The sequence below is a fragment of the Pleurodeles waltl genome, chromosome 3_1, assembly GCF_031143425.1.
Source record: "Pleurodeles waltl isolate 20211129_DDA chromosome 3_1, aPleWal1.hap1.20221129, whole genome shotgun sequence".
Lineage (NCBI taxonomy): Eukaryota > Metazoa > Chordata > Amphibia > Caudata > Salamandridae > Pleurodeles > Pleurodeles waltl.
In genome coordinates this window covers 977,514,090-977,539,435 of record NC_090440.1, presented here as the reverse complement: position 1 = coordinate 977,539,435, position 25,346 = coordinate 977,514,090, and the positions used below count along the sequence as shown (strand labels likewise).

The 25,346-nt window shown below is 43.3% G+C and overlaps 1 protein-coding gene across 1 annotated transcript in view; it reads left to right on the top strand.

The window, feature by feature from the left end:
• SLC9A1 (solute carrier family 9 member A1) overlaps nt 1-25,346 on the top strand; it is a 216,620-nt gene that overhangs the window by 106,780 nt on the left and 84,494 nt on the right. The window contains exon 2 of the mRNA XM_069224079.1: nt 18,989-19,449. Coding sequence (XP_069080180.1) covers nt 18,989-19,449 — 461 coding nt within the window. The remainder of the gene's footprint in view (nt 1-18,988; nt 19,450-25,346) is intronic.

Sequence of the window (25,346 nt, the reverse complement as noted above, 5' to 3'; positions counted from 1 at the left end):
ACCCCCTGATGAAGCATACCACTCTAGGTAGGCAAAGATTCATCATCTTATAGAAGTACATGAATGTAAATTAAATCCATAAGAGATTTAGTGGTTTCTTCCAGGAGTTTTGTACTTGGACGTTCATGGAAATTGTGTAGTAGTAATTGACCACCTTTCACTCTTTAATGTGTTAGCTACCTGTGTTGTGCCTGTCCTGTATGTGTAGGAATTGTTTTGTTCCTTCTGCTGCTGCTGACCATGTTGTACCTTTGTGCTATGAAGCTCGGTATAAAACTTTCTACTGCACATAAAAAGCAATTCCCAGTGCCAATGCATGATGCTAGTGAAAGAGTGAACCGTGACAAAATATATGAGCAGAATTTACTTTCGGATAAATGTGTGAAACATTTTTTTTATTTTTTTATGGAATAGTCAACTTTTTGAAATGTTAAAACAGCTGACAACGTGACTTAAAATTTCACAAAGTTTGTCTTGCCAACATTTTTTTTTTTACAAACATAACTGACAGATTGTCGATTCCGATATTTCAGCCAATAGCAGTGTGTATGCTGGGCTTTTGAGCCCATGGCGAAACTGTTTAACAAAAAAACTGCAAGCCCCGCATTGCAACTTGCTGTTGGTTAAAGAAAAAACAAATATATGATGCTATCCTGTGTGATAGTACCAAACCCCAGAGTTGTGAATTGTAAACTAAAATTCAGTTTCTGGCTTTTTTTTTTTTTTTTTTTTTTTCTTGTAGACTGTCTGGTGAGAGGGCAAGGGTTGCATTTCAAATGCAGTTGCGAGCATCTCACTGCTAATGGGCTAATATTAACACTCCTCATAAAACATGCAAAAGGCATCATTTACCAGAGAGAGCAGTGTAAGCAGCCGCAGTTTGTCTAGACACTCAAAGGAAAAATGTCCTGTCATTGCTCTTACCAAACATCTTTGGCCTAGAACCTGGTGCGAACTGTGGTGCCGTGCTGGAACAAGTGCAGCACATGCTGCTGGTGCTGTCACGGGAGGGCCACCAGTGACATAGTGCACTCGCAGCCCTCGCCTCCCCAGGGAGGCAGAGTGGTGCCTGTAAGAACTGGTTCTCCCACATTGGCAAAACTCTATATAACACTTGCGCTCAGTAGAAGATTGATTGTCACAAAATGCACAAAAGGATTTTAGCATTTAAGATAAAAGAAGTACTCGCTATATATTTTAGTAACCAGCTTTGATACTGTACCTAGGGCAAATGTTGTTTACAAGTGTCCACTAAAAGAACAGACGTCAGAACTCGGCTGGTAACACCTTTACATTAGCTCTCAAAAAGAATAAATCTTTGCCACCCTGATGCATCAGATGACTCCAATTAAAGCCATATAATAGTTCTCAGTCAGTCTTTATATTTGTTGATGAAAGCATTGCATAAATTTAGTTTTCTTTGAAGCAGCAGGTGCTTTCTAGATAAGGGTTATTTCCTGTATAGCAATCTGTCCCTCCGTCAGCTTCACAGCACAGATCACCCCCCCCCTTCATTATGTTGAGACATCCAGTGGCAGCTCCTCCGCTATGTTTATAATCGTTTTATTGTAAAAGGGTTGGGGCCATGGGGTGTGACAGGGACTGAGGGGGAGTGCACAGCACTTCCCTCAGTCTGCATGTATGTCTGGCCGGCCGTCTATGGCCGGCCAAACACACAAGCACACTGAGCGCTCTCCAATCCAGCACTGTTGCTGGGTTGGAGGAAGCAGGCAGACGCTCCCAGTCTGCCTCGGAGCGCAAAGCCAGGGCGCTCCAGCCAATGCTAACACTGCTTTCATACTGCTAGCAGCATGAAAGCAGCGTTTGGGATTGGTCGCAGGGCAGGCTTGGGAGCCTGTGCCTGCAAGTGGAGCCAGAGGAGCGGAGTAAAGTAATTTTTTTTTTTATTTTTTTTTTATTAATTAATGTTTTTAGTTTTATTTTTTTAGTTTGTTTTGCTTTGATTTCCTCTCCCGTACCCCCCCCCCCCCCCACCCCCTGCCCTGCTCACCACATGCCGCCCAGCCCCTTTACTGTAGGACAAGCTGCAGCTGGAGACCATGTCTAATATCTGCATTAACTTTTCCAGCGGTTGTTTTTAAATTAAGTAGTAACTGTTTTTGTGAAATTAAAGAAGTATGGGCACATCATTTCCCATAAATCCCATGCCTCTATGTATACACGGAGCCTAAGAAGGTGTTATGCTCAGTATGCTCTTGTTGACTGTCTTGCACACTTCGTGTGTAAACAAAAGTCTAACTTGCAGTTCTAGTTAAGGATATGAATGGAGGAATCTTTATCCTAGTTGGCTGAGCAAAGTGCTGCCAGTGAGGGCTGTTGGATGAAAGAATGGCTAGTATGAAATGGCAATGGCCTTGGTATCTTCAGTTCCCAGACAGTATGTTTAGGTGGCCCTTTGTTGCCTTCTGCTTTCCCTCTAGTTTTCAGTCAAGTGATGTCTTAGTTTGCGGATATGCAATGCGCTGCTCTGTGCTGCATTGCTGTTTATTTCTATTCTACTCTAGGTGTAAGATTTATTTTAAAGTTTTATAGGATAAGGTCCACGTCAAATGAAGAAAACTCAACAGTTTGAGTGAACAAATGTCGTAAGATCACAACACATAATATACTTCAAGATTTACTTAGTGAAATCGGAAGGCATACATGAATATTTATAAATTCAAACTAGAAAGTGCCCATTATAAATAACCACATCGAAAGCACTTTGATCATGGCAGTAAGATAGATGGACTAACTTGAGATTGAAATTGGGGATACTTAATGGTTAAATACAATTGTTTTCAAGCCTCTTGTAAAAGGCGATGGAAGAAAGGCATGCTGAGTTATCTGAGGATAGTATTTCATATTGTCGGTGCCTCCCCAGAGAAGGACTGATCCTGTGTTTACTCCTTGTTGAATTTCAGGATTTCAAGCACCAACCCATCTTTACTTGGAGTTTTTCTTCCTAAGATATGCAGTTATTGTGGGCAGTTTGGTGTCTTAACGGTGCATGCTTTTATAAGTTATGCATGAGTGCCCAGTGCTCTTCTGCTCTGAGACAGTCTGAGATCTTAGGTTGATGAGAAGCGTCCTGCTGTGTTCGTGCTTGTGATTAGTCTTGCTGTCACTGTTAGTACAACTTTGGGAGTCCAGCTGGAATTTGGTCGAAGTTGGTGTGCCAGAGTCCAAAGTAGAGATACCTAAGAATTGAATTAGTGGTAGTGGATCCTGTTCTGAGACTAGCCATGGCAGTCTGTCAATGATTCACAATTGCCATTGAGGTTTTTCAGCATTCTCTCCTGTTGATTGACCTTATAGCAGTGTCTTTGGAAGGGCATCCAGGCTCTCCCTGGTCAGTAGCCATATGGAAGGTTCAAAGCTTGCGTTTTCCCTGCAATAGTTGCCTCAGCCCAAAGTGGGTCCTGGTAGAGCAGGGCAGAGGCGTGTTGTGTCCAAACGGTTTATCACTGTGAAGATGGAGCTTCAAGTACTGCACATAGTACTCCAGATGTGACTTTCAGAACTGAGCGAAATACTTCAGACATTGATATTGTAGGGCTGGCCATAATAATCCAGATGTGGCCTCCAGAACTGAATATGATACTCTAGATGTGGCCTTCAGACCTAACTGCAGTGCATTATACATGGTATCTAGACGTGGATGGAATACTTTAGATGTGGTCTCGAGCATTGGTTACAGTGCTAGGGAGCTGGCCTCCAGAGCTGAGATTGAGACTTCACCAGTCATGCGTAACGCAGTAACCTCATTCCACTTTTTTCTATTGGAGGCGTTGAAGTGCAACACCTATGCAAACTCTTTATCACGTAAACTCCCTACTTGTGCACACCCCTCCCTACTCACTGCCTTGTCCCTCTATTGTAGTGGTCTCAAACTGGGGGGGCGGGCCCCCATGGGGGGCCTCAAGTGATCCCAAGGGTGCCGCCAGTCTCTGGCCAAAAGGAGCATTACACAGATAAGTGATTTATTTTACGCAGAAACATGTTGAATTTTTTTTTAAAAAGTTAACAGTACTTAACTGCATTGTTTAAATACATCTAGACATATTTAAACATTGCCATCTTTATAAAATATTTGTGAAATTCTAAGGGGGGCTCAATGATTTTTACATTTCAACTGGGGGGGCGTGGTATTAAACAGTTTGGAGACCACTGCTCTATTGGAAGTCTTGTCTGACACAGAATCCTGCCAGTATTTGAAGTTCCCTGGTGCTTTCTGTGCCTGGCAGGGTGCTTGGAAGCAGGAAAGGGCTTGTAGCTGCATAGGAGTTATTAACAAATCTATGAAAGTTATTGTGGTGCTAATTTAATTTTAAATAAAAATTAAAGTGCAGTCATACTAAGAGCAACTTGGCATGGCTTAAAATTGAAATAGGTGGTGCAGCCCAGTAAAGGTTGTGCAAGAGTCTGTGTGCCTCGGATGGAATGGCAGCATCCCTTGCCCCTGCTGCCTGCGGTTCCTCCACTGAGACTATGCACATAAAGATACACCAGGGCACCCCATCCTGGCATACAGCACCCACTGCTATTCCTGTTGCAACTTAGCTACAGCTAGTACTTTTAGCTTGTATTGCCTTGGGGCTCACAGTGGTGCATTGACTTCTGTTACTTACTGTGCTTCACGATGTAAGCCTATGAAGGCAAGTTCTATAAAAAAGACCACATTGTACAATTTTAAGAGTCCTTCCTGGTGGGGTCTGCAGTAGGTAGTTCATATCGTTCAGATAATGAACAGCTCCGCAGTACCTCCCATTGAGCTGCTTTGATCTTACTGATCGGAGGGCTCCCGTGCGCAAAGGCCAGCTGTTCTTAACCAGTGCATCACTTGTGCAAAGGCTGACCTTCTGGTATTGTGGATCGTTATTGGAAATGGCCCTTTTTGCAGGGTTATCCCCAAACTTTTTGCCTTCCTCCTATTTTTTTTAGGTCTGTTTTTGCTGGTTTATTGTCTCTGCTCACTTTACCACTGCTAATCAGTGCTCCCTATAGAAATTGTACTGTTGATTAGGATATCCATGATTGGAATACTTGATTTACTAGTAAACTGCACTAGAGGTGCCCAGGGCCTGTAAATCAAATGCTACTAGTGGCCCTGCAGCACTGGCTGTGCCACCCACATTAGTAGCCCTATGAACATGACTCAGACCTGCCATTGCAGTATCTGTGTGTGCAGTTTTAAACTGACAATTCGACTTGGCAAGTGTACCCACTTGCCAGGCCTCAACCTTCCCTTTTACTACATGTAAGGCACTAGGTAGCCACAGGGGCAGGGTGCAGTGTATGTTTAAGGTAGGACATATACTAGTGTGTTTTATATGTTCTAACAGTGAAATACTGCCAAATTTGGTTTTCACTGTGCAAGGCCTATCTCTCTCATATGTTAACATGGGGGCTGCCTTTAAATATCCTTAAAGTGCATATTCCCTTTGAGAGTAGATACAAATGTGGAGTTTAGGGTCTTTGAACTCACAATTTAAAAATATATATTTTAGTGAAGTTGGTTTTTAAATTGTCTGTTTGAAAATACCACTTTTAGAAAGTAGGCATTTTCTTGCTTATACCATTCTGTGACTCTGCCTGTTTGTGGATTGTCTGTCTGGGTCAGTTGACAGTTGGGCTGTTCACACCTCTCCTCTAGACAGGGACACAAAAGTGGGTGGGGGAGTAGCCTGCATATCCTGATAAGCCATCTGAGCTAGAGAGGAGGGAGGAGAGGTCGTTCACACCTGAAAGGACTGTGCCTGCCCTCACACAATGCAGTCTCCGACCCCCTGGTGTGCGTCTGGGCCTGGCCTGGACAAGGAAGGATCTTGCAAACACTTGAGACTTTGCTTTTGAGGTTTGCCAACTTCAAAGGCACAACTGGGTATAAGAAGAAGACCCAAAACCCCAGACTTTTAGAATCTTTCTGGAATCCAGAGGAACCTCTGCCCAGGAGAAAAGCTGAAGGAGGAGTACTGTCCCTTTGCTGTGCTGCTTTGCTGGACTGGCCTGCAGTTGCTGCTTCTGCCTGAAAAGAGTGCAAAAGGTGAACTTTGCTGTGTGTCCTGCTTGAGAAAATTCTCCAAGGGCTTGGAGTAGAGCTTGCCTCCAGTTGGAAGTCTCAGGGACACCAAAGACTTCAGTTTCCTCAACCTGCAGCACTGGGAACTGTTTTGTGCTGTTCAAGAGGAGAACCCACCGCAACGCCGCTGGCCTGCACCATGACCTGCTAACGCCACATGGAGTCGCATTGCCCCACTTCGCACCGCGGTCTGGTCTTCCCGATGCAGTCATAGGACAACTTCACTGAGCTGCTTCTCGCACCGCGACCTGTGGGCCCTGCACTCCGGCATCACCTGCTCACACCGCAGACTGGGCATCCCGACGACGCTCCTGCTGACACCGGCGCCGCTGCCTGCACTGTGGCCTGTGGACACCGCTCGTGAGGTACACGAAACACCGTCCCGCGCTGCAGCCCCAGTCCACCGACGCCAGCACCATCGACTTCTGTGTCGTCACCAGGCATCCTGCCCGCACCGTGGCCTGTGGACACCGCTCGTGAGGGTCACGAAGCACTGTCCCGCACCGCTTGCGTGGGCCTACCGACGACTGCGCTTCAGCAACGATGACGCCGCTGCCTGCACTGTGACCTGTGGACATCGCACGTCGCACCGCCCCGCTTCACACCGCAGCCCTGGTTTCACCGGCGCCGCTGGACGCAGTCACCGAGCCGCTGCCTGCACCGTGACCTGTGGGCAACACACATCGCATTGTCCCACTTCGCACCGCAGCCCCAACGCCATCCACGCCAGGGCACCTGACTTAATCAGTCTGGAGTTCTATCCGCAACGCATGTGACCTCAAGGGCCAGACGACTCTTGCACCGACTCCGGACCTGACACTGCGACGTCCGTGATGCCGCCCTCCGGAGCTCACCGCGAAGATCACGAAGCCCTGCAAATCCAAGGTACTGTTTGCAGGTCTTCCCAACACCATAGCCGGCCCGCAACGCCACAGCAGGCCTGAACTGTTGTTTTTGTTGATCACAACGCCGTGATAGCCCCAGGTGGAGCTATCGACTTCAAGAAACTGTAGTTTTGAGTAAGTCTTGCATAATTCATATTTTTCTTACTGTATGTTGGATTCTTATAGTATTTGGTATTGTGTTATATAGCTAAATATTGGCTATTTTTCTAAAACTGCTGTGGTGTCCTTTTGTAGTGTTTTCACTTATTACTGTGTGTTATGTGCAAATGCTTTACACATTGCTTCTGAGATAAGCCTGACTGCTCGTGCCAAGCTACCAAGGGGGTGAGCAGGGTTTACCTGAGCGGGTATCTCCCTTATCCTGACTAGAGTGAGGGTCCCTACTTGGACAGGGTGCAAACCGACTTCCAACTAGAGACCCCATTTCTAACAATAGTGCACACTGGTGATTTCATCAGAGCCTTCTGCTTGATGTCTCTGCTGCCCTCCATATTTATCCTGCCCCTTGGGGGGCACACCAGAATGACACAGCTGTTTGTCATAAAACATACTCACTCTTCTTTAAGCCTCATTTAGAGGGCACATGTCTGGGCCCATTGAAGCTTTAAAGGCCTCATCCTGTTCTTTTTAAGATGATATGAGATCTCTAATGTATGCTAAGTATTTTGTAAACATTAAAACCAGTAAAATTAACAATCACCAAATAATTGAAATTAAGAGTGAGAACAGGAGCTTTAGATATGAACACACCATCCCTCCCCCACATTGTAATAATTTATAAAGCACATACAGACATACCAGGTGTCCTCCGATGTTTCAATGCTTTTTGCATGCTAACCTTGTCTGTCCTGAAGAAGACCAGCAAATACATTTCTGTTGACTGAAACATGTTTGACAGTATACCATTCCTCCAGCTGAACAACACTCGCACATAAAATGATTATTCTCTTCAACACGAATTATCAAGTTATTTGTCCTGATCTACACAAAGCTAAACATTGGCTCCCAACACAGGAAAAATTTGCTGTGACTTTATTTTTATTCTTTGAGAGCACTCAGCGTTTTTGTCTTTTTTTTTTTTTTTTCCCCAAAGGCTTTTCATTTACCTAGATTTGTTCAACACATTCATGAATTTGCCATATTACTACTTAATTGTGCATTCATGGTAAACCAAGGTTTTGATTCTCCTTTCTCGAAGCAGGGAATCTTCCCTGAGACATTTAGTCTTTATAGCAATCTTTAGCAGTTTAAGAGAAAAACCTAAGGTGTTTTTTTTTTTTAAATTAGAATCTTGGAATGTAACTGCTTGACCTTGACCCTGATTTGATTATCTCACTACCACTGATTGTTCTTAAAACAAAAACTGAAAGAGCTGACATGGTCAAAGTTTTTCTACAGATCTGGAGTCCAGTCAGCCATACTTAGCCTGGAATCGCCCACATGGGGGTGAGACTTTTTTTTTCCTGTTGAGAGTAGATCTATTGCCACTACGAGAACTCCCCTGCAAATGGGACGGAACGTTGAACATTTGTGACTTATGCCAAGTGCCGGTGCAGAACCTTAAGCATGTGGTGTTTGTCTGCCCCGCTTTAGCAATTTTTAGGAAAAAATGGTTGAAACCCCTCTGTCTGCATTTTAACATTCCTCTGCTAGAGAGGCCCTGGAAATTCTGTACAACCCGCCAAACAAATTATTTAGTTACAGGATTTTTAAATATTTCGTATTTTTTCCATTTTTATTGAGTTTTTGTATTAGTAGGGTACAAGAGAAATTTATTTATCCTACCTCGGCAGGGTAAAGACCCCATATGACTCTTAATGAGTTCTAAGGAGGAGGGGTTATAAAGCATTCTAGTGTCATTATTTTGTATGTGTTTGACGGGCAGAGGGTTTGCAGTTTTTTTAGTTTTCCTCTTGAATCTATCTAGATTCTAGGTATAGGCTTTCATTGGTTTTTATGGTAGCCAAATTTATTATGTATTTGGGAACATATCTTAGAATGGTTTCTATCAGGGCACTAATTGCTTGTATGATATGATGCACCCTAGTGGGAAAAGCGAAGTGATTGGGGTTTAGTTCAAGGCCTTTTTGTATAGAAGTTAATCTCATTAATTTGATGCACTTTATTCACTTTTCGTACTGTATGTGAAGGACTATGGACTTCTAACTCGGCGGTGGGGAGAGGGAACTTATTGATTATCATCTATTTTTTAGAGAATGTAGTGTTTCATTCTGGTTTTAAATTGGAATTTTAAGGTAATTTTTGCATATTTTGAATTATGTCTGCACATAGACCTCTTTGGAGTTCCAATTCGTGAATTAAATAAAAATTGAATTGATTTTACTTGCTCATTTTAAATGAGCAAAGCCATGAGATCCACATCCTAACTTGATACTGGTTATTGTTCACAATACTCCTGGATGTTTTTTAGGGGTTGGCAGGGGTTGCAGGTGTGTCGCCTAGAGTTCAGTTTACGGGTCTTGGCAGGTTGTTTGCGGCCTCTTTTCATGAGGAAAGGACATTAGTTTCTTCCCTTACATTAATAAGTAAAACCGCAGGTGCGCTTCCGTCTCTTGTATTTCTTAGTACCCCTCCTCAATGGGCAATAGGAAGAGGACATTAAGACAAAGGGCGCACTGTTGACATCCTAGTGCGAACTCGCATTGACACACTTGTGGCAGGGCGGGCAGGGGGAAGACTAAAGTCATGTAATCCGCCTGTTATGATTGGCTATTTGCAGGGTCAACGCTTCAACAACGTAAGCCTCTCTTGTGGGTAGGGTGGAGTCACCTGCCCTCGTTTCCGGCAAAAACTAGGGCATCCTCAAGTGGCGGACATGTTGGTTGGTACAGGTATATAGCGCAGTACGTGCTGTGGAAACTAAGCTGCAAGGTGCTGCATGTCGATAACCGAGCTCACCGTTGCAGTGGTGGGCGTGCCAGGTGCCCTACGGAAGTGTCTGACACCTACTGCTATTCCTGGATTTTTGCTCCATTCTCCTTTCAAGCCTGGACTTGTGTGCCTATACTAATAATATATAATAATAAAATAACGGGGGCGGAATTACACTGTGCCTTCGACATTTATAATAGCTTTCTACTACGTACGTGTGCATGTGTATATCTTTGTGTGTAATAGGAATATTTGCCTTGTGTTATTAATACGAGTCTGCCAGTGACCGTGATGGGAACTTGTGTCTGAATTATGTGTATAAGGAGCAGGGGTCTGAGAGCCTGGACCTACATGAAGGGGCAGAGTACCCAGAGGAGAGAGTCCTATATGCAAAAAAGTGAAAACTGGGCACGCACAGCTAGGAGTACCCACTGCAGACTGGTAAGTGAGGGAAGAGTGGCAACAGTTTGGAGGCTAGAAGCATGAAAGGGTGTACACGTTAGTTGGGGGGCTCGGTGTGTACACAGATGAGATGATGCTGTGACGTGCAGCAGTGAGGGGTTTGGTGCACACAGCTGAGGTCCGCAGGGTGTACGCGGAAGAGAGGGACTGTTGCATACAGGTTACATGGCACTGTCTGCAGACAGATAAGGAATAAGGCCTGCACAAGACAGGAAGTTCGGAGGAGAGGTGAGCAGTCACTGCTCCCAAGTGTGAGTGAGGCACTGTTCAGAAACCCACAACCAGTGCTGGTAAATCTCAGAGCACCAACTACCGGGGCTGTTTAGTCCTGAATCCACCTTGGGCCTCTTACATCCACTACCATAGACTCCCTGCTCCTTAATCTCATTCTTGCAGGTTCCTGCTTTTTCCCTTGATGATGATTTTACTGATTTATTTTATTATTATTTTTTTTTCCCCTTCCTCCTTTCCTGTTTGTGTGTTTACCTCTACTGCTCTTACGAAATGTCTGATGTATCAAAATAAGTGCTGATCCACAAAAATAAATTCCGGTGGCCCCACTTGCAAGCACGGCCTCAAATTAAGCACTCGGGTTATCCTAGAGGTTTGGTATGGATCTAGCACTCCAGAATATATGGTGGATTCACCAGCAGCAGATAAAATAAAGTCATTATAATTGTTAACATTTGTAGGTTAGATGTATGCAAGACACTGATGCTTAAACTAAACTTGCTTTTGCCAGAGTAGACACCCTGGTTTTCTGTGCATGCAGTCACTTGTGATGTTAGAAGGGTAAAGGTTTGGATATTATATGTGAACGGTGTCTGCGTTGTTGATGCTGCCATTCGTGCCTAATATTAGGTCGTGCAACCTATGTGCAGATTGGTTCTGACAAAGACACCCTGCAGATTTGTACCACTCGGTGATTATACTATTACGAGACAGCACTGTGGGATGGGGTTACCTGATGCTGGGCATACATTGGGTTGGTATGGGCATGCAGAGATTCTGCCTGTGCTTCCAGGAGCTGCTCGCAGGGTGCGGAAGGGGCGAGGAAGGAATAGTTTATTATAATTTTCTTTTAAACCTTTTGCAGCTGCCATAGAGAAGGGGGAGGGGGTGGGGGGGGGAACTCCGCCGTAATGGAGGAGCTGCCCCTGTGTGCGCTTCTGACGCTGTATCTGGGCATTTAAGGCTACATTTAGGCACATTATGAGTGTGCATAAACAAATAATGGTTTTGGTTAGCATATGTCCGCTCTGCCTGGGTGTTTGAGAGGGTGCTTGATCATTTGAACTTCTTTTCAAGATATGATCTTAAGAGATCTATGATGGCTGTGCCCCCCTGGACTATGATCATCATATGCCATATTTTTCATGGTCATATCCTCTGCATATCCAGGATTACTGTCCATGTAATACATGGCTGTGTTTGGTGACAAAGTACGTATTTAATTAACTTATTATATTATTTTATCATTCTTATTACTTTTTTTTTATTTTACCGTCGGTGGTAGTGTTCCCTGTGATGTCAGCAGGGTAAAAGGGCAGATGTCACGTCCTGTGATGTGAATGAGAGTCAAGGACGTGATGTCACCAATGCCGCTGCCATAGGCCGACCTGCTCTTTTTCGTATGGACTAATTCACCGCCAGTCTTTTAGATGTGTCATCCGCTTTCGCAACACTGCATGGGTTAGATAAACAGTCCTACAACATCTGACGTCTTCCTGTCTTGTGAGTTTGTCAACGTACTACCAGGGGCAGCCTTCTGCCTACAAGGAGGGAGGGTGGACTTAAGCAAGCCCAGAGAATATGGTTACTGCGTACGGAGTGACGGGGACAGGAGGCACAGGTTCCACCGGAGAGCACCATAGGTGGAAGTGCAGGAAATGACCGCGCCATTCCATCTTTGCCCAGTTTCCCTTTGGACAGCTATACATTAAGGGATATTTATCCGGGGTCACTGGGGGTGAGGCTATTGCGCACTCTTTAGGTTTAGTTTTTTTTCTCCATACTCCCGGGAGCTCGAAGCTAGAGAGACCGAGCTCCCGAGGCCTCTGCGTTGAGGTATGTCGCCCTGCATAGAAGCGGTGCGCGGCTCTTGGCACCGAGCTTCGGAAAGAGGAGGCAGGGTCGAGGTATCCAGGCAGAGCGCGGTTCCCTGGGTAACCGGGGAGGATGTGCAGCTCTGTCTGATGCTGGCAGGCCGCACGGCTGTCCAGGCGAGAAGATACGGTGGTGGCAGTGAGTGAGGCGCGGCTGCCAAGCAAGCCCTTCCTTCTGTGGAAGATCGATCCCGCCAACAGCCAATTTTAGTTTTTTTCCTCTCCCGACAGCAGTACGTCCCTTTCTCTGAATAATAGCCACTCTTAATGGTTTTGTGAGTGTGGCCCAAGTAGGTTGCATGGGATAATGGGCGCCTTGAAGTTTATTATACCCGGCATACTTACCGCTCAGTGAATAATAAACAACGAGCTTTTTTATTTTGTAATCCGACAGCTGCATAACATGTCGGCAAGACCATTTAAATTATGTGGCAGCGGAGAGCCAAATTAAGCTACACTGTTGACTAATTTATACCAAATGAAAAGACAAATTAGGAAGCCTTGAGCCCGGAAAGGCAGATCAAGTGGCATTCTCTTTGCCTAGCTTGACGTTTTGAGCACATTATTACAAATGGCATCCTATTAACACTGAAAAGTCAAATTTTGCTTTACCTGAAAAAAACAGTATATTTAGCAATAGCTTTTCAAAATGTTTACAACCTTTCATGGAAATAGAAAAGCCCTATTTTACTAATGGTAAAACCTGTAGGAAATGTGGTTTAATGCACACTATTCTAGGCCAGAATTTAGACTTTTAAAGAGGGCCTCGACTCTAAGAATGAACACTAACAGTTTTTTAAAGTTTGGTGAACAGGATATTTTACCAAAACGTGGAAAATAATCTCATCTACCTTATTGCTAGTGTGTATTCCTGCCCACCAAACTGGTAATGTGGTTAAAACCATGGCGCAAAATTGACCCCCAATTTACTACAAAAGGCTTAACTTTCCTCCCTTTATCGACAGCCCTGTTAAGAAATTCAGCATTACTGGGGTCGATAGTAAGGACATTGTTGTTCAGAAGATTGCTCCATTAAATGAGTCATCACAAACATTAAAATAATCTCCCCTTTGTTCTTGCGCCCTGTTTCTACTCTGAAACTTGATGCTCGTCAAGCAGAACACAAGTGGTGCACCAGTTACCTACCTGAGCTCAATCTACAATATTTTATCAAACTTTCCCATTAGTAAACCGCAACCTTCACTGCCCACTCAGATTTTAATAATTCTCGAAAAGAGAAGGACATAAACATGCAAAGCGAAACCCTTAAAATAATTAGGGAAGTACCTATTAATTGAAGTCCTGCATTCCACACTCAAGAACTTCGACTCTGTAGCCAACTTTTTCTGGTCAAAACATTTAAAAGCACTCGAGCTTCCATTTCCAACTTCATTCTCACTTCTGAATGTTCAACATCAATCTTGTCTGCACATTTTGATAGTCTTTCCCCTGTAGACATTTCAGGTTTCATAATTCAATTTAAATTGGGATCTCCTAATGACCTTGATCCTCCCCAAATCTTTCACCTTCAGGTCTTAGGCCTGAATGAGGCTCTTCTGCAGCTAGCGAATCTTTCTCTGTTCTTGTCTAGTTCCTTCTGAACTCAAACAAGCAAGTCAGGTCCATCCTCAAACAGGGGAACCTACATTCTGAGCTACTATTAAACTATATGCCTACAGCTTTTACTAACTGTTGCCAACATTATAGAAAATGCAGGGACTTTCTAACTGTGATCATGTATTCGGAAACAATGTTTTTTTGACCCCATAGAAAGATGGTATTGAGCAAAGTTTTGGCTGTCTAGCTTAGCCGGTGACAAGCAGCATTAACATGGCGGTGGAATTATTGAGTTGTTAGCCACTTTTGCCACATAACTTTGCTATTTGTATTTAAAAATTGTGGTAAGGGTTTGGGAACTGTGGTTCTCTTTTTTTTTTATTTTTTTCCCCCGCCCCTGCTTGTGTGCTTCAAGGTTCCATTCTCACTCTGTAATTAACACCTAGATGCTTGCCGTTATGGAGATTAATTTTTTTATTCAGCTGTAGATTCTACCCCAATGCTGATGATGCACTACTAATTTTCCATCTCTGTGGCATCTTGGATAACTCAAACACTTTGAAAAACCGCCTCTGCAATATAGTTAGATGGACCTAAACTGGCTTGAGAGCAATATCGAAAAAACAGAGGAGTCCATGCTAGGGGATCTATGCCTACAGTGAAAATCAGACCCTAGTACCCTTGCTTCACTTCCCACCAGCTGGTGTTGAGCCTTGGTGTCAAATTAGACAGCAAGCAAACCAAGGCCAAGTAAGCCTCTGCTTGCACCGTCGGGATATGGAAACACGGGTCTTGTTTTGACACTTTTTTTTTTCTTTAGAAAGCACATAATATTTCATGACTGCTGTGGCTGGCATCATATTGGATTATTGCAGCTCTCTATCTTGGAATTTTTAAACAACGTTTAAACCTTCAAGCCATTTAAAATAAAGCAGATAGGTTTATAACTCTGTTTCTGCTTTTTTTTTTTTTTTTACCCTTGGTCACTCCCCTGCTTAATCAACTCCATTGGCTTCCTATTCAGAAGAGGCCCATTTTTTAAAACCGTTTAGTCCATAAATGTGTTTAACAGCCTTGAGTTCCTAAAATTCAATTACATTTCAACGTGACCTCTCCGTCGCTTTCTTTAAACCTTCTTAGGCAAACAAACATCTGGTGGAAAGGCTGCATTTCTTAAGGCTCCACTTCTTTGGGACTCCCTTTCTTTGATGGGGACGTAATGGTTACGTCTGCCGCACGTCCTGGCACATGAGCTCAGAGGGAGCGCTAGCCTGCAAAAACAGGTAGTTTTGTATTTGATAACTTTGTGTCCAGATAATGTTTTGGGGCATTTCCTATCGCGGGCAGTAGGCCTACCCACAAAAGTGAGGTACCATTTTTACTGGGAGACTTGGGGGGGGGGGGGATGCTGGGTGGAAGGACATCTGTGGCTCCTCTCAGATTCCAGAACTTTATCACCAAAATGTGAGGAAAGTGGGTTCCCCCCCCCCAAATTTAGAGGTTTGCAAAGGATTCTAAGTAACAGAACCTGTTGAGAACCCCACAAGTCACCCCATCTTGGATTCCCCTGGGTGTCTAGTTTACAAAAATGCGCAGGTTTGGTAGGTTTCCCTATGTGCCGGCTGAGCTAGAGGCCAAAATCTACTACTAGGCACTTTGCAAAAAACACATCACATTTCAATGTAAAAATGTGATGTGTCCAAGTTGCGTTTCCTGTCGCGAGTGTTTGGCCTACCCATGCAAGTGAGGTACCATTTTTATCGGAAAACTTAGGGGAACACAGAATAGCAGTGTTATTGCCCCTTGTCTTTCTCTACATTTTGTCCTTCCAAATGTAAGACAGTGTGTAAAAAAGACGTCTATTTGAGAAATGCTCTGTAATTCACATGCTAGTATGGGCACCCCGGAATTCAGAGATGTGCAAATAACCACTACTTCTCAACACCTTATCTGGTGCCCATTTTGGAAATAGAAAGATTTTCTTGTTACCTATTTCTCACTTTTTATATTTCACCAAATTAATTACTGTGTGCCTGGCATACAATGAAAACCCGTTGCAAGGTGCAGCTCCTTTATTGGCTCTAGGTACCTAGAGTTCTTGATGAACCTACAAGCCCTATATATCCCCGCAACCAGAAGAGTCTAGCAGACGTAACCGTATATTGCTTTAGAAAATTACATTGCAGGAAAAAGTTAGAGTAAAATGTGGAGAAAAATGGCAGCTTTTTCACCTCAATTTAAATATTTTATTATTTCAGCTGTTATGTTCTGTAGGAAACCCTTGAAGGATCTACACAAATTACCCCTTGCTGAATTCAGAATTTTGTCTACTTTTCAGAAATGTTTAGCTTTCTGGGTTCCAGCATTGGTTTCATACCCATTTCTGTCACTAACTGGAAGGAGGCTCGAAGCACAAAAAATAGTAAAAATGGGGTATGTCCCAGTAAAATGCCAAAATTGTGTTGAAAATGTGTTTTCCTGATTCAAGTCTGCCTGTTCCTAAAAAGCAGGGAAGATGGTGATTTTAGCACCACAAACCCTTTGATGCCATTTTCAGGGGAAAAACCACAAGCCTTTGTCTAACAAACTATATAATGTCATGCTTAATCATTTGACCACCTAGCCCCACCCAGGTAGGACAATGCCACCTGGGCGGACTCAACCTCACCGTTAAAAGAAAGGGAGTGTGTACATTTTTACTTTCTGGAAATTGTGGGATCCAGCTGAACTAGGGAAAATATAAAAATACCTAGGCAGTTACCAGTGTGAAATGTACACTTTTAATAATGGTGTCTGCTGGTGTGTTAAAAACCAAGGATGGGACACCTCTGTGAGAACTAGGACTCACTGGGACACCTATCTAAAAATAAATGGCAGACCTGTTTCTACCCTCTACAATGAGCCAGGGAAGGGCTGGGGGCATTCTTCAGGGCCTAGGATCCCTTAAAGTCATGCATTGCAGAGAAAAACATCCAACACTCAGTAAGAGAGTGGGTAAAATATAGTGAGAATTAATGCAGCCTACCTGAAGCGAGGAACTGCCTAACGTAGGCCTAAGGGAACAGAAACTAAATGAACTTTTTGTGACGCACAGCAAAACACACACTGGGGCGACACCGCAAGCCAATGTCATGCAATGTATAAGAGTGTAACATGTATCTACAATGAAAATAACATCTTACCCCCAAGTCTAAAGGCTACTTGCCCCAAAACACCAGGAGGGGGAGTGTCCCCTTATAGTCACACACTAAGGGATAGGGAAAGAGCTAGGCAAATATGGCAGTAAGTATATAAAAGATCACAATTATATGGAGAAATCAATATAGATTAGGCAGATGATTTCACTCTGTCCTGATAAATTTTCAGTGATCCTTTTTACGTCCGATTGAGGCAAGAAACATGACTGTTTTTTTAGACCTTTAGAAACCTTGATATCCACAAAGGCCCCACCTTATTTTTAACCTTAACAAAGATTCCCAAAAATAAAAGGTGGTATTTCCAGGGGCATCTTTTAGTTGATTTTAAATCCTTGTTCACACGTCCTTTGGCCAATCTACTTGACAATATTGAAGCTAGATAGACCTGGCTTCTTGAAAAAATCTCTCTAGCAAAGAGTCCCCTGTGAGGCCCGTTGGGCATTGCAACGCCAGCCCAACGAGGAGCACAACCCAATAATGAAGCATGCCATCTTATGGTGGGTGAGTGCTTGTGCTTCGCAACCATCCTGCCTAGAATTGCAATAATTTTGAAAGAGGCGAGTTGTTGAAGGACCATAGTATGTTTTTGGGAAGGTGAAACCTATTCTTTTCCCTCCCTTTGGAACTTCACGCTTTCCTCTTTGTGACTATATATGACTGGAAAGTGTGTTGGACCGTTGTACCTCTAATCCCCTCCTATTGAGTGATAACCCTCAAGTCATACAACTCTTTGCAGCCTGAGTACCCCACTCTGTCCCTTCAGCCATCTTGTCGAGCCTAGCTCTGGCAGTGACGTGGTGAAGCAAGATTTTCACGAAACAGTACCCGCTCCATTAACTTTGATGGATGAATAAAATGATCTGCTTTTGCATACAATGCTCCTATGAAAATCTGGCACACATGCGGCCTCCTGGATCCTCACTCTACATCCACCCCAGCCTTCTAGCTGCAGAACGGGGATATTTCCGGGTACACTCTTGATATTTCAGGGCAGTTAGACATTCTGAGGGCTCGCAGTATGGCCTCACTCTCATGACCCCAATGTCAAAGGTGAGGCGGTAGAAGTTCGTTTTTTTTTTTTTTTTTTTAATTAAATAACTTAGACTTTTCAAGCTCAGGACTGTTGATAGCAGAGCTATCCCTTCCCTTGGGTCACTGGAGCTCGTGTGTTCTGTATGACCCGAGGGATAGCTGTGCTAAATGAAAGAGCAGATAATTATCTGAATTCCCAGAATCTCTTTTCTGCAGTTGGTACATCCCTGCTTGCAAATATAGGGCCTTCACATTTGAAGAGTGATTGGGTATGTATAGAGCGGTGCTTTAGTTAGTGAGCCGGCCCTTACACAAGGTAACGAGCAGATACAAAGACTGAAGTGCTCTCGGGGTTACCTTCAGTTTTTCTCGACCTGAAGTCTGCACTCGTTATTTCACTGTACAGCGGAATTATGGTGTTTCTGCTGTAAAACCTGTTTCACATTTCTGTATGATGCGATCTACTGCACTGTTGGATTTCCTGTTTGAACATAGATTCTGGTTCTGCAGTCTCATTCCCCATATATGTTAAGGCCATTACACAGTCAGGCCGCTTTCGGGTATAGTAGAACATTTGACTAGTGTCTCTGAGTAACTCTTGGGGCTAGTCCTGTGACAGTGCTCGACCTCCCTTAGCCATTCGTAACTTGCAGAGGCGCAGTTCACTCAGGAAATCCGATTGCTCTGGTAGCCGGCTGTTTTAACTCTGGGACCTTGCTCTGTGGTTGACCTTGGCTCTGTTTTCCTCCTCACTAGGTTTCCACGTCATCCCCACCGTGTCCAACGTGGTGCCGGAGAGCTGCTTGCTGATTGTGGTTGGCCTGCTGGTTGGAGCGCTCATCAAGGGAGTGGGGGAAAAGCCACCAGTTCTTCACACAGAACTTTTCTTCCTTTTCCTGCTGCCCCCCATCATCCTGGATGCGGGCTACTTTTTGCCACTGCGGCAGTTTACTGAGAACCTGGGGACCATCCTCATCTTTGCTGTGCTAGGAACACTCTGGAACACCTTCTGCATCGGGGGGCTGATGTTCGCTGTCTGCCAGATTGGTGGCACGTCTCTAAACGGTGTGGGCCTGTTAGCCAACCTTCTTTTTGGCTCCATCATCTCTGCGGTAGACCCAGTAGCAGTGCTGGCCGTCTTTGAGGAGATCCACATCAATGAGCTGCTGCATATCCTGGTGTTTGGAGAGTCCCTGCTGAACGATGCAGTCACTGTGGTGAGTACACAACAACATTCTGACCTCTCAGCTCTCAGAGACCCGACCACATCTAAGAGACTAAAAGCCGATCCATTCACTGGATAAGCTTACAAATTCTTAGCACCAAGGTGAATATTTTAGGCTACTGCACCTTGCACTGTCGCCGCTCCAGCCCTGACAAACCCAGGCAGGACATGAGGATCACTTTAAATCTCGCTTAAACCCTCAGTCTGTGCAGTACTTTACCAAGACTGACTGCCTCCACCAATAGCCAACAGCATATGCATGAAATACTTTACTATTTTTCAGAGTTCATGAGCTCATTTTGTGGTGTTAAGATCAGTGATTTCTTTCTTTTGGATATTGGTATAGGTATGAAAAAAATGTAAATTAACAAAAAAATGGCCTGACCAATGCCTGCCTTCTCTGGCGCTTACAGGCATATCACTGTATCGATAAAGGCGATTCAGCCACTCCAGCCTGTTCCAATCACGCCCTTCTTCCTTCCATAGATAGTCTGGGGCAGTTGCAAGCCATAGTCCAGCCCTTTTAGTATGATATAGGCATCAAGTCTTAAAGTTGCTCTCGGAAGGAAAACTGTTATTTCCAGGGGGAATGAGAACAACATGCGAGAAGTAGCTGTTATGTACAATGCCGATCAGTCTGCCTTACCCTTACATACAAGCGAGGCCAATTGGCATTGCAATGCATTATTTTTTTATTTTTTATAGTTATCTGTGGTGCCTGTCAATATTGGTGTTCGATTTTTTCACATTTCTGCTGCAGTTTTTCTAGTGACGCAACAGTTGGAATTGAAATGCAGCCCACTGGTGTTTAAACACAATGTTTTCTTAGCTGCAATGCAGTGTGAATCTACAGGGGGGGAAAAAAAAAAAGAATCCCTAGGTGAGTCAAACACAAAAGGGGATGGAAGCAGCAAATAAGAATAAGACAACTGAGACTGACACGAAAGCCATCTAATCTGGAGCAAGGATTGGCTGTGTTGTTGAGCATTGTATGCAATGCTGTCTCGCACAGGTAGTTGGAGCTCTTTAACCTGCAAACGGAAGAGAAAGGCAAAACGTTATTCAACAAGTGTTTTTTTTACCTTTGAGGTTACCTGGAAAATGTTCAAAGGCAAATGCCTTTTAGATGCATGTTTTGATTTTACTGAGTTCTTGCCATTTGACATAAGGAATGAACCCTACTATGAATCTAGTTACACAGCTTTATCAAATGCTTGCAAATCCCATGAAGACCCAAGTACTTATAGTTACGAGAAGCAAGGACTGGTACCACATTCAGAGTGGTAAGAATGCAAGAGATCACAGGTAAGTAAAATATAAATCAATTATAAGTACCACTATCAAATGAATACTTTAAAAAAAATTAAAAAATGCAAATCAAAACTAGTATGAGACCCAGCTCAAACAACGGGACAACAGAACTGAATATTAGCCTTCTCAGTAGCCTCTCAACAAACAATGTGCAGCTAGTAGAAGTAATTGCATGAGATTCTGAAAGGCAACACAGCAGGAAAAATGTAGTCTAGTATACCATTCCATTTTTAAAGCCATTTTTTTTTGGTTCGACTAGTGTGTGTCTTTTTTTTTTTTTTTTTTTTTTTTTTAATTGAACGAATGATGCTTTTATATTTGAAACTGATATCATGGAGGTAAAAGTAAAGCGTTGTTCAGTGCTTCGCAGGTTGTACTGTAATTGGTGGCTATGTACGAAATAAAACCGCATGTACAGTTTGAATTCCATGGCAGAGTAGCATTGGCATTCTAAGCACCCCTTCTTCAACCATTACCAGAGAGGGGGAGGTTACTAAGCCACCAAATGTCCTCCCAGGTCAGACATCCTTAACACAATAGGTATGGTGGCATAAATGTACACAGACTGTTGCCCCAGAGGGGTCAGTAGGCATAATACACAACTTGGGAAATGACGTAATTGCTGTCGAACAGGAACACAAGAGAATATTTTCTTTATGGAAGAGGAAGCCTCACACATTTGTGCCATGCTTCATCATCGGCGACCTCTCACCACCCTGGTAGGATGGTGCCACCCGGGCGAACTCTACCTCCTGGTAGATCCAGAGTGGAGGGAGTTCTTAGATAAAAGATACTGGACAAGGGGGGGGGATCCAGACTAATTAAAAACACCTTGAGGATCACCAGTATGTCTTACCTTTATTCGTGGTGTCCAGAGGTATGATTTAAACAAGAGTTTGACAGTAAAGCTGAGATAGCCAACATGTTTCTGCCCCCACCAAGCGCTTTATCCGGCCTGGGGCATTCCTCAGGGCTAAGCATACCTATCGAAATCAACGTCCTACAGCTGAAGACTAACTACCTAAGTATGGAAGAACTCCAGTTCTTCCTGAGTGATGATACTGGTACAATGACCTATTTAAAATAAAAGGTACATTAATTGTTTAGAACCAGTTCATACTTCCCATCTACTTTGTTCCTATCGCACATGGGAACATGGAAGTGGAAAAATTACTGAAAGCCAAGTCAGCAAATCGTGTAGAAACTCGAGACATGCATTCCTGTCTACACAGACTTGGATTACTAACGGTACTATGCTACACAGAGATGTAAAATTCCAACCTCAACCTTGCGTAAAGCATCTGTGGTACATAACCGAATGCAACACCCATTTAGGCAACGTATTAAAAAAAAAAAAAAACGAAAACAAACGTAAACTATCCTGTACCCTAAGTTGTAGGGGTTACCTGCTCCTCGTGTGGGAAGGGGACGGTGTCCTTTGTAGTCACACACTGACGACAAGGGGATGTTATAAAGAAGTATATATTGTAGCTTAAATAACCTATTTGGACTCCGTTAAATGCTAGCCAAAGTTCTCTTCTCAATGGTCAGTTAGGATGCTAGTTGCAGAGAGTTCTTATGTGGGAGTATTACAGTCAAGTAAATATGTACCCCTGTTGCCGCAAAAAGGTGGGGGAAACCCAGTAAGTATTGGTACCAATTGCACTTAAGTTCAAGGAGGTAAATGTGAAAAAGTCAGGTGTTTATATTAAGGAAGGAAAGCCCAATCAAAAGACCTACCCCCAGAGTGCGATACGAGTGGTCAACTCCTGTTAATCACATAATAGATGCCAGTCATACCAAGCGATATGTCACAACTCCGCTGGCACCAGTCAAAAAGTAGTGGGAAAGAACTTGTGTATAGATAGAAAAATATTAAATCTACAGTCGTCTCCTGGCATCACTGTTATGTTCCCAGTTAGGTTTATTGAGGCAGTTAGGTAGGTTGAGCTTTTGACTGACCAGTAATGCTCAGTTCCCCAAAATACCATGGACCAATTGATACCACGATATCTCCCAGAATAATAAATAGCAAATATGTATGTGCGTATTGGTAATTCAAGGTGTAAAAAGACTCTGAGGCATTACAAATGGCGATGGATGTCCCTTCTCTCACCCACATGCCGCTTGATAAGGAAATGCTGAGAATCATGGTTGAGCCGAAGCAAATGCAGCTGCTGCGTGCTTTAATTCCAAATTCAGTAATACACACATCTTGCACATAGGGGAATGTCATCATTATGCCTCTAGGGTGACAATTCTGTTGGTCTCACATGTCACTAATGGTAAAGCACGCTCATTCATCAAGCATGTATGCTGTTTGACAGAATCACAGAACAAACACACAGACTTACACTGATCACTCGTCCACCCTGTGACGGTAAAGAAGGTATTGAAGTCATACCCCATATTGAGGCAACTTACATCATCAAAAGGTCCACCATGCAACAGCACTGGTTAAAGACTGTTCCCAGCCACTAGTATGGCCCAAGGAATGTGCATGACTTATTTGCAGGCCCCTGCGAGTGATGGCGCCCAGTGCGTGTCATTGATTCATGATGTGTAAGGAGATGATGGGAACTGTAGTTCCCCAGGTCATGTGTGTTCACAAAGGCCAGAGCGCACTAAAGAAAGCCTGCCATTATGCATATACTTTGAGAGTCGCTGCCACCCTCTTCCCTACCTCCTTTAATTTGGGCCTTCAGAACCTGGCCCCACTTGCCTTGCCATTGTTTTTTTTTTTTGCCTTGCAGTAATCCAAAATGGTGGCTAGCAACAATCCCTTGTACTGAAGATGACTCTGTGAATTTTCGACTTATGGGGTGGAAACTTTGACAAATTTAGTTTACATTCACGTGTCAAATTTTGTTTCGTTTATTTTTGCATTATCAAATCCAGCATGTTAAATAGCGTGTATCTGGTTTTATCTCGCACTTCAGAAAATAAACCTCGGAAAACACGAGGGTCCCTGACCAAATAGGGAGAGAGTTTCAGGGAAATAAAGTACAAAATGCACAAATCTCCCTCCTATCTACTCCTTCTATACATTTGATAATATGATTCAAACCAATATATCAAACTTCGAGGTTTTATTACAACAAAATAGAAATACCAATATAACAGAATTGTTAAAAGAAATTAACAAATGGCTAACAATTCCCCCTTACATAACAAATTACACCCGAGATATCCTCGAATAACATATAAAAAACACACCCCACAAAGGATGAGACAAAAAATAACACTGAAACATCAACATAACAATGATTATATATATATAGAGTGAGAGAATGAGAGAGAGAATGAGAATGAGAGAGAGAATGAGAATGAGAGAGAGAATGAGAATGAGAGAGAGAATGAGAATGAGAGAGAATGAATGAGAATGAGAGAGAATGAATGGGAATGGGAGTGGGAGAGAATGGGAGTGGGAGAGAATGGGAGTGGGAGAGAGAATGGGAGTGGGAGAGAGAATGGGAGTGGGAGAGAGAATGGGAGTGGGAGAGAGAATGGGAGTGGGAGAGAGAATGGGAGTGGGAGAGAGAATGGGAGTGGGAGAGAGAATGGGAGTGGGAGAGAGAATGGGAGTGGGAGAGAGAATGGGAGTGGGAGAGAGTGGGAGTGGGAGAGAGTGGGAGTGTGTGTGAGAGAGATTATTTATATATATATATATATATATATATATATATATATATATATATATATATATATATATCTCTCAGAATAATCCTAAATCTCCCAAACCTTCCAAAAAAGTTCAGTTCTAATTTGTACAAGAATACATGTCCTGAGTGTGTCTCCATCATAACACCAGGTTATGGGTAAACACAAACAGTCTATATGTGTTAAACCCGGTTCTTTCTTTTGCTGTTGCCTGCAATCTGCTCTTGCCGTTGCCTTTGCTATTACATTTTATTAGTAATAGCAACAGCAAGAGCAAATTGCAGGTAACCGCAAAAGCAATGGCAAGAGTGAAGTATATGGCAGAGACAATTGTGAATGATTGCCCAGACAAGTAAATATGTGGACTTAAATTCTTTCTTAGAGTTGATTATTGGAGTTGAGGTAGATTTGTACTAAAGTAGGCTTTATGATATTTTTCTCACACTTATAAGCCCACTTGTCTCCAGATTTCATTACGATAGGACCCAAGGTAGGTTACTAAGAGTGGAATTGCCTCTCACAGCGCAGGGCTGTATAGTGGAAGTTCCTGTTGATTATGCCCTTTGCTGTGGTTAGAGTGACTACATTTGTCCGGGTCATAGTGGACACCGGTCTATAATTCAGAATTTTCCACGTAGATAACCTACTTTGAAATCATTGATTTTACGTGTGTTTAATAGAAGGAAAACACAACTAACACCTAGAGTGCATTAGGAAATCATATAAAAGTCCAGGGCTGGACATGGTATCTGTAAAAACCTAGAGAGCGGTGAACATCCTAACTGAGATATACCATATAGATATTATGGGAAAGAGGGTTTCTTTAACATGAGTCCAATTTCCAGTGTATCTCGAGCAAAGAGCAACAATCTCACAAGCTATTATTTACTGGATGCAGAATTTATTAATGGCTCCCTG